At 43.6% G+C, this 10,312-nt stretch overlaps 1 protein-coding gene across 4 annotated transcripts in view; it reads right to left on the bottom strand.

The window, feature by feature from the left end:
* Positions 1–2,189: 2,189 nt before the first annotated feature.
* Positions 2,190–10,312, bottom strand: part of LOC103357990 (G patch domain-containing protein 2-like) — a 29,131-nt gene continuing 21,008 nt past the window's right edge. For 2 of the 4 annotated variants that reach the window (XM_008282796.1, XM_008282787.1), the window contains exons 9-10: positions 6,108–6,165; positions 5,640–5,724 (exon numbers count right to left, since the gene is read on the bottom strand). In XM_008282796.1, the coding sequence (XP_008281018.1) occupies positions 6,115–6,165 (51 nt within the window). In that variant the 3' untranslated portion in view covers positions 5,640–5,724; positions 6,108–6,114. Of the gene's footprint in view, positions 5,725–6,107; positions 6,166–10,312 lie in introns of all 4 variants that reach the window. The other 2 variants (XM_008282778.1, XM_008282769.1) reach the window with 1 other exon arrangement.

Genomic DNA, 10,312 nt, shown 5'->3' on the forward strand with positions numbered 1-10,312 from the left:
GGTGGCTGCTCCATAAGTGAGCTTCCGGTGTAGCCGCGTCCCCTGGTGGCTCCTGACCCTCAGCGGGCCGCTGTTGTTGTGGTGGCGTGCAGGCGTCGTGGTCAGGTAAGGCAACCATGCAGCGGCTATAAGCCCCGGAGATTGATGGGAGTGGTGCCCTCCCTCCCTGCGCTGTAAAAGATTATCCGCTCACCCGCTGGAAACAAAGCTGTGATGGAAATTCGTCTCGCATCATCAGCAACAAAATATCTACACGGCAAAGCGGGAGTCTCTCATTTTTCATGGGCTATATATTAAATAAAAAAGGGCATTAAAGAAAAAGGGAAGGAGGTGGTCTGAGTGATAGCACTAGTTAGTATTTTTTTTTAAATGGGCCACTTGAATCAGGGAGATTATAAGGTTTTTATTGGCTGTCAGGAAACACAACTTTCTGCGTACTTCACCCGCTGAAGCTCATAACGCTCTGATTAGAATGCCAGCAGAAATGAAAAGGGATGGCGCCGGCGTAGAGACGCGGGAGAGGCGGCGGGACAAGCACAGATGCCCTGGAATCTGCTCTCCCTCAAATACACGAGGGAATACAAGAGGACCAACACATGCACCAATAAAGCACAGAGTGAGCGGGGAGGCTGCACACGGGCTTCAGACAGAATTTATACGCCGAGTGTCACAGTCAGATCTGGTGTCAGGGACTGAGCCGTGCCTATTCTGAACCGGATACATGAGACACATCAGGCAGAGTGTTATCTCTCGCTAAGTGAATATTGCATTCAGCTGATATGTGATATTTGAATTTCCTATTAGAGGGGGAATATGCGGCGGAGTGAATAAGCTCAGTGATGCTTGCTCATCTCACAGAAGGCAGTGAATGGAAACCTTGCTGCACAGTTGCAGTGTGTCACAGTGATGATAAGGATGAAGTGATGGAGGGGGACTCCTGAGGGGGCTAGTAAGAAAACTGACTGCTGTTACTCACAGGGTCACCTACACAGAAGCCTTTTGAGTCAGTTTGAAGACTAACCATCATTTACTAGAAACTCAACCAACTCAACCCGATCACTGTAATCTTCCCCAGTGGTTTAGACGTGTTTTTAAAAGGCGGCACCGATTCCTCGCGAGTAAGGCAGCAGATTGAAATCGGTCATTATATCGACTCGAGAGACTCCATGTGTGTCAGTTTGTTCAAACTGAGCTTTCAATTTCCCCCCGTAGCGGAGAGAAAGTAAGAGAGGGCAACATCAAACTCCCAAACATGACAGAGCTGGCTCTTTCTGACGAGAGGAAGCCATTGATTTTTCCTCCATTTCACCATCAATCTGGTGGAGAAGAGGTGGCTGTGGGTGCTCAGACAGCTGATGATGTGATTTGTAACCATGGACCACCGGTGAGCGGAGAGAATTGCTCCGACTCTCAACACGTGGCAAAGTGACTACCACAGTCTTCAGCATTCAGCTGGAAGATTAACAGTGGGGGATCTACTGATAATCTCCAGCGGCCGGGGGAGTATTTTCTCTGTCAGCCACACTGCAGCCGCGCTAACATTTGTATTCGACATTGTCAAACGTTGGTGGGCCTGTGTCGCTCGCCACAACAAGCATTGCAATACAGAAACTTAACATTATCTGCATTATCGGCTAATTTGTGTTTTTTTTTAGTTGCTCAATTAACTGCTCAGGCTTTAAAATTATGAAGAACAACCCACGGGGATGTCTTTACATTTCTTTCAGCATCGCGAAAAAGCAGTTAAATAGGAAATACTTTCAGAGCTTCTGGTGGTTCCCTCTCAGTGTTCCCTTTTTATTTTTAAATTAATATACAGCGCCCTCCATAATTACTGGTTAAGATGTGTTAAAAGCCTTAAAATAAATTCAATTTTATTGCAGAAGCATCCTCTCACACTGAAAATTGTAGAAAAATGCAACCTTCAACTCAACTCAAATGAATCAAGGGTGCTGATAATTGTGGCGCACATGATCTGATGTAAAAGAATTATTTTTTAATGTGGGATTTTTTTTTTCGCACTTGAATTAAAGGTTGAATTTTCTTCTTTTTTTTCATTGTGGTCCTAAATTATTTAGAAAAAAACTGAATTTAGAAGAAGCTACAGAACACATCTTAACCAATAATTATGGAGGGCGCTGTATATAAGTCTGTATACATATATATATTCTCGTAAACCTTCCACAAAATCATGATCACCGAAACTCATTTATTGCACACAAATTATTCAGTATTCGAAATGAATACATACTGCAGGTTTTTCTATATATACACATGATATGTAGGAATAAATACGACGTCATGTATGACATGAAGGCAAGACGACCTTAAAACTCCCACTTTTATCACTTTGAAAATACACAAATGGCTTGACTGGAACTACAACTTCATAAAACTGCTTCTTATCCGTAATCGTCTTCGATCAACAGAGTTTGATTCGCCAGTCGAGCATCCACCTGCTCCTGGAAATGATTTTGACACAACACGAGGAGATGATCCCGGAAAACAGAGCTAACTGCATCAACGCTGCACTGCAGGTTTGATTGAATTTTTACCATTGTAATGTCTCTCTAACATCTAGTGACACGGTGAAGGCTTTCTAAGGGAGGAGTAATCCTCTTTAGATCATTTGCAAAGCAATTAGGCATGCCTCCACTGCTATTAAACATAAAGATAACAGCTTATGAGATAAGATGCTATTTGTACGACGTATCAAATGTGGGTAGCTGCCTTGGAGCCCTGATATCAGCAAGATATATTTAAATCCCTGTAAATGAAATTAAAAAATATGATAGTAAAAAATTAGAGAGACATATCTACGGTGCTATCTATCATGAAATTGAATTCACGAGATGTCCTCGGACCTAAATCCTCAATTAATGGGCCTATAATTATCACGTCATAAATACACATTTTATACAGTGCAATCACTTTAAATGCATGGCTTCATGGATAATATCAACTCTGACATTCCACCGAACAAGGCAAATATATAAATACTTTTAGCTGCCAAGAAAACATATGATAATGTAAAATATATTGATCATTGCCACGGTGACAGACAGTCGCAGGAAAACATGAGACCCCACGAGGTTGGATTTCATAGTTGAAAGGATGCCCAGATCCAGCCGGATCACTTTGAAACCCAAAGTGACTTGAACTACGGTGACTCGCAACATGCATTTGTCAGCAGGAACCAGAGAGGCTCTTTTGCATGTGTTTCTATCATCAGTACACACTACACAGCCAGAACAAATGCCCAAGACAAGAAAGGAGGAGGAGGAGGAAAAAAAAGGGGGGAAAAAAGCAAATTCCCCACTGACCTGTGACCCGGGGCTCAGAGGGGCTGCCCTGCATGCATACAGAGGAGGTTCAAACAGAGTTTATGACTGCATTATCTCTCCTCTTCCTCATCACCTCTCCACCCATCAGTGGACACTAGAAGCCACCACAGTGGAGCAGACAGACCAGGCATCACTCATTCACTCGCCTCCTAGGTGCCTTTGTCAGGTGATTGCTGGCGGAAAAAGGAAAACAGATCAATACATCTCCCATGGGTCTGACAGGTAATCTTTACCTGGGATGAAATATGAGTGGTACCAGCCTGCTGGATTCCTTAACTGTAACAGGACAATTGACTGGCTGCACGGATGCCATTCTCCCATTTCCTCGCCATTGGAAATTCATTTTGGGGCGTAAGGTCTGGCTGAGATGTCATTATGGTGACTGCTAATTACCGCCGTGGCAGGTGAGGTATTCCTCTGCTGCCGCTAATGGAACTGCATCTGAACTGATGCATCTTCCTCCCCTGTCAATGCCCTGGCACCAAAACACACGCCGTCGGATAAGCCAACAGCACTGAAGCGCTCTTTAAAACACTACACGGTCGATATTTGTCAACAAGTTCAGGGGCATAAGTCTGGAAGAACCCATCGCTGTATTTATCACAAGTGTTTTTTTCTAATTATGAACTCCTACCCGTGTTATTCCTGTTAATCAGGTGTATAATCCTGGCGTGGGAAGAGCCTACGGTACTTCCTGGTCTACCTGCAGGGGGGAGAAGGCGCCGTCGGGGTGGGGGAGGTGGGGTCTGCCTCAACACTTTGACTGATTTCTGTGGCAGGATGTCTTGTGTGAGGCATCCATTTAGACTAGTGTGCACACACAGCATTTATAAATGTCATCCCTCTCCAACATGATCACATAAAGCCTTCTCAGACGGATTATTGCAGACATATAACTCACGTTAATTGGCAAATCTCATTCTATTAAATGCGATTCTTCTCTTAAATAAGGCTTTAAAGTGTCTGAAAAGACATGCGTTATGTAGCTGATGATTATGCAGTTCATTCCACTGAGAAGATCTCCTGTAATCACTGTGGAAAGTGCAAACCTGTTACTTTTTGATGCTCGGAGGAGTTTGGATGCATCAGATTTTTCAGAAATGGGAAACTTTTTCCTTGTAAATACCTTTTGGAGACACTCTTGAGCAGAGTGAGTGAGGTTGTATGCACTAGTATTTGCTTTTACAGACAGTTAAGGGTCACATCAGTCCGGATGTACATCACTAAATACATTTTTATGAAAACCGCTTGTTTACCAGCTTGGCCTGAACTGTTGTGTTTGATCTCACTGTACGCCGCCTTCGATCTTTTAATGCATCTGATGCTGAGGGAGCCGGGGAAATGTATACCCCAAGGGTAGGTGAAAATACTGCGTATGACTCCCGCGTCCTGTCTCCTAGAGCTCCTCCAACTCCTCCCCGCTGGCTCCCGTCCACTTTCTGCACAGCTCCAAAAGCAAACTCGTCCAGCGCTGCTGAAAAACAGGCTGTTCAAACAGATTTGCAGCTGGCCTTGAACTTTAAATGCGTTTGGGGGAAATTTGAATATAGAAGGTAACCTGGAGAGAACAGAGGCGGCCCTCCGAGGACCGCGACTACACTCCCTCTGTGTTGTGCTAATGAGCACCTTTGTACCAACTGTAGCTTTTCAAATCCATGCTAATAGGAGGCCTGTACTTTGTGTGGCTCTCTACCGGTGGTCGCCTCTCTGAACCCTGTAGCAGCATGTGGTAGCTAAACATTGTGATGCTCTCCTGTCTGGAAACCGGCTACGTGCTGCTGCACAGCCGCCGTTGGCTGCCTTAAAAGTAGAGCAGCCTCCCCTCTGACCAGCCAGCCTCGCCTGACCATCCTCCCAGTGTTCCTGCTGACAAACGCTGCGCGACTAGAGTGGACGTAATTGTCGTATTGTGTGGTAGCAGGTGGCCTGGAGGCTCTGCGCGGAAACAGGAGGAGCCGCCGAGTCTAGAGTCAAACGAGGAAACCTCTTGAAGCTGCCTTCTTCCTCGAGGAGATGGCGGAGGGCTTAACAAGGCTTGATTGCATTAACATTTGTCATGCTTAATATACTACCTGGAAGGATCTAGCAGTAACATGCTGATTTGAAGAGTAATGATGTGCTTTGTATTTCTTTTCTTTTCTTTTTTTTTTCTTTTCTCTTTGTCATAAAGTTTGTGCAGCAAGTGGAGCCTTTTCATTCTTCTTTGTCACGTTCTGCCAGATGTAGGTGTGCTAAAGCCGTCCGTCCCTGCTTCAGGTGTCTTTATGGAGTGAAGACAAACTCTCAGAAGCAGACGCCTGCAGACCGGGTCCCACGGCTTCCATGGCGGAGGTGTTACCGGCGTCTTCTCTCTGGTGATCCATATGAAAGGGGTTGCTAGCTGCAGAGAAGAAGAGAACGCATATCATATTCTGGGCACAACACTGAGAACAAACAACACGTAAATCAGATTTCCCTTCACTGTTTCAAGCCTCTCGAATAAAAAAATTAAATTTAGGCCCCACGACTCATGGATCACTCCATGCTTTAGGTATATTGAAATAAAACTTTGAAGCAATCCTCCTCTAATAGGTTAAATATTAATGAGGTTTTGGTCATGTGAGCCAAATCCAATTTGGCCCCATATGACTTGTGGACATGGTTATTAAAAGGCCAATCTGTGCTGCTCTTGTGGCTTAACTTTCCCCCCTCCGGTTATGCTGCGTTAGAAGCTGTATGTTTTTAACTCCGTTCATCACACTTCACATCTCACTGGCTGCGTACCTTTTTTCTAAAGATCCTCTTTTGTCTTGATCTCGCTCACCTTTAAAGCTTTTTGTCTCTGCAAGTGAAGAGAAATATCTGAAAGAGAAGCGGGGCCAATTTTCGCACAAGACAGAGGAACTCTAAAACAATTGCGCTCCCTAACATGCTTTCCTGCTTTTCCTGCTCTGCTTTGATAAATAAATCTCTCCTGATCTCCACCTACCCCCCACCACCCCCTCCAAAAAAAAGTTAGCGGCGGTCACACAAGACATTTGCCAGGCAAGTCCCACAGCAGAGGACAAGGGAACTAGAAGTGACATTGTGGCTCTGGGCTGTCTCAAAGGATTAGGCATTACAGCATTCACTGGCATGTGCTTTTGCTCGTTCCCCTTATATCTGCTCGTGCCTCTTTCCAGATGACTTCTTCCCCAAACTGATCCGGCGGGCAAGATAATTGATTAATATTTCTTGAGGGAATGATGACTAACCGTTGCTGAGGCTCAACCCAAACACTCGGGTTAAACATAGTCAAAGGACTTGATCGAAATTCAGGAGGTTTTGGTTTTTTTTTTTTTCATATTTGACGGAAGAAACGACAGGGAACATTTAGTTTCTGTGTTGACATTCACGAGGCACACCAGATACTGACTCAAATCCTGAGTCAAGGTCATAATCAGGGTGAGATGATTGATTAATGTTTCTTGAGGGAACGATGACTAACCGTCACTGAGGTTTATTCATACGTTGTGATCACAATAAAAAAAAACATTTTAAATACTACAACACAAAGCATGAGTGCGCTTAAGGAAAGTGAGGTTATTCCTGCTAATCGCTGAACCAGTATTCAAGTTTTTTTTTAATTTTCTTAGAGAATAATAAATGTGGAAACCCTCAGTTAGCAGTTAAAGTCCTTATTCAGTAACTCAGATTAACCAAATTTATTTAAAGTATTCATTCTGCAGTAAAATGTTTCCTGGAATTTATATATTATTATTACACATATAATCAGATTGTAAATACATATGCTTATACATAAGGATGCACGATATATCGGGGACCACATCGGTATCGACCGATATTAGTGTTTGTTCCCATATATCGGTATCGGTCTGATGAACAAATTTAGCCGATGATTGTCTAACATCAGCGCCTTCGTCTCTATGTTTGATATTGCTGCTATTTCACAGATGTTTTTACTTAAATATCATAAAATATGTTTTGCATTTGTAATAAAGAAGCCTATGTGGTCTAATTTGGGCTTCTTATGAATAGTTTCTCACAGTGCTTACTTATACTAATTTCTCAGTGTGAACAAAAATTGAATATCGACATCGGTAATATCGGTAATATCGGTAATATCGGTAATATCGGTTATCGGCGATATCCCCAAACTGATATCCCCAAATCTTAATATCGGTATCGGCCAGAAATTTTAATATCGTGCATCACTACTTATACATAACCAGCAATTAGTGTTGTAGCGACACAAATAAAAATTATAGCTTCCTCATGTGAAGTTAAGGCCTTTACTCCAGTTTAATCCTTTTTTTAAAAAAAACTTTTCTCTCATCTTTGCTTTTAAGTGAAACATTGGATAATTGAAGACACTGATTTTCTGGTGCCATTTGTCCAACGATGGTTTGTGCTTTATAAGATTCTTGTTTAGGGAAAATCTGAATTTAAAAAGTAGTTGCATAAATCAGGTGGAAGAAGAAGCACACTTCTCTTTGCAATGCAGAGGGACCAAGCAGAAAAGCTGCTTCTGTTCCATCTCAGTGGTATTTCATCGGTAAATAACACCTTTCACACACAACAATCGTTATAAAACAGCACCTAACGCACACAAAGAAACAGCATCGTTACATAAATTAATGTGCCGATAAAATAATTTAAAAGAGAATAATTGCAGCACCTGCACTCAACTGGTTTCACATCAAGGTCAATAAAGACATTACAATGCAAAGGTTTTCTGTCAATGGCAGAATTACAGTACATACATTTATTGTGGGCGATAATGGGAAGTTGAATGGAACCATCTTACCATCTTAATAAGCTCTCATGTGATGCTCTCTAAAAACAATCATTACAGGCCTTCCTGGAGCACTCCCCTTCCCCCTGTTTATTAATCAGCTAATTACACATTGACAGTAATGGGCCTGCTGATTCCCACACTTAAATGAACAGGGCTGAATAGCTCTTTAATGATTAGCCTTTGTGTTTCTCTCTCTCCCCTGCTCACTCTCCTTCTCCTTCTCTCTCATGTACATGCACACACACACACACACACACACACACACACACACACACTTCGCTATTTTCACAAATGGAAAAAATAGGACATTCAAATCAGGCCTCCCGGTGAGAAGGTTTGCACACAAGCGAGTCGGGAAGCACCTGACAGACTAAGCTGGTAAAAACAAATCTGTCTCCGCAGAGAGGAAACCAAACAGAAAACAATTAGAGCGCTTTACAAAAGGCAGCAGGTTCGCGGTTACAGCACATCAACTTGTGTGGGTCTCGGTGTTAAGCTCAGCCTCCAGCAACAGTGGGGAAGGAAAAAATAAAATAAATAAAATAAAATAAAAACCCCAACGTGAAAGTTTGGCGGAGCAGCGCAAGGCAGGTGCAGGTGGAGACGGAGGAGATGTGGGGGTTTTTGAAGGACAAGAGCAGGGTGTGGAGTGGAGCCGGAGAGGGCGAAATAGTGCGGTGGGCTGCATTTCTGTCAGCAGAAGTGATGGCTGAGTGGTAGCGTTATTTGTCTTGTGCTGCCATACGGCCCTCGCACCAGCCTGGGCATTAATGAGAGGGGGCCGGACCGCCGGGCAGGAACACGGCGGGCCTCCGACGCAGGTGATCTGTCACGCAGCCGTCTTGCTCGGGCAAGGAGACACATGAAGACAGAGGGGAGAGGAGAGGCGGCGGAGCTGACCGAGGGGCCGGCCTCCACATGGGCACCCACATGTGGTACTTAGCGGCGTATGAAGATAACGCGCGGCCTGACGAGGTTAATCAGAGCCTGAGCGGGACGCTTGGTCGCCGCAAACTCCTCCTGAAATCTGAAGAAGTTCAGGCTTGTTTTTTTTTTTTTTACTTTTATCCCTTTATAGAGATAAAGATGAAGGGCATTATGGGAGAGAGCAGGGGAGGAGTAACATTGCAATAATTAATTAGTCTGTGTGTGAGATCAGCCAAGGCTTTTAAAATCTATCAAGATCTTTACTGATTCATCTGTGACCCACAAATAATCCCCAAAATTCGCTCTTGCACTCCATAAATGTGTTGTACTGTTAAGATGATGCTGTATGAAGCACATATGGGAGGAACTGTTGTTTTTTTTTTTTTTTTTAAGTTATTTTTTTGGCCTTTGTTGGATAGTTTTAGTCAGAGAGAGACAGGGAAGCAGGGAAGAAGTTTGTGGGGAGGACATGTGGGAAAGGGTCATGAGCGGGAATCGAACTCATGACCTCCACATTGGGACTGTAGCCCTGCACATGGGACGCCAGCTCAACCAGGTGAGCTATAGCAGCACCCAGGAACTATTGTTTTATCATACTTGTAAATACTTTTTATTTTTCGAGACTCTGCGTAGTCTTGAAGGAGGGAAATATGTGGTATCGGATATCCCCGGGTCAAAAGGTTACGTCTGGGTCTTGGAGCTCTGGGCCTTTCAGATATATAAGTACAGCATGCAGGATCAAATCTATCAGAAGGGTCGCCACATTACCTAGAGCAGCGGTCTCCAACCTTTTTGGCACCACGGACTGATTTTGAGCAAGAACATTTTCTACGGAGCGGTCATCACGCACATGGAACAAAAAATAATATTTTTTTCTATTAAAAAGTTTCATAAACAAATAAAACTAGTTGCTAAATATGTGTTTTCTTTTTCTTCCGTCTCAGTATCGAGTCTCTCCCATTTTCCACTTTCCTCCTGAGATGTTTGTTTTTATTTATTTATTTCAGCGGCGGTTAGACTGACGGCTTCTTTAACAGCCGAGCATGAAAGCTAATAAGAGTCGAGTGCGAGAAACCAGCGCAGACGGATGCGACAGGAAGACAAGCTGGTCATTTTTCAAAATAAAACACCCTGCAGACTCCACTGAAAATAAAAATAAACCAATAAAATGTTTTGTTTTCTTTCTGTGCGGCCCGGTACCAGTCCGCGGCCTGGTGATCTAGAGCATGTGACTCCCAGTAGGACAGAATACATACGTCCATTG

This window comes from Stegastes partitus, unplaced genomic scaffold (genome assembly GCF_000690725.1).
Source record: "Stegastes partitus isolate 25-593 unplaced genomic scaffold, Stegastes_partitus-1.0.2 Scaffold8, whole genome shotgun sequence".
Lineage (NCBI taxonomy): Eukaryota > Metazoa > Chordata > Actinopteri > Pomacentridae > Stegastes > Stegastes partitus.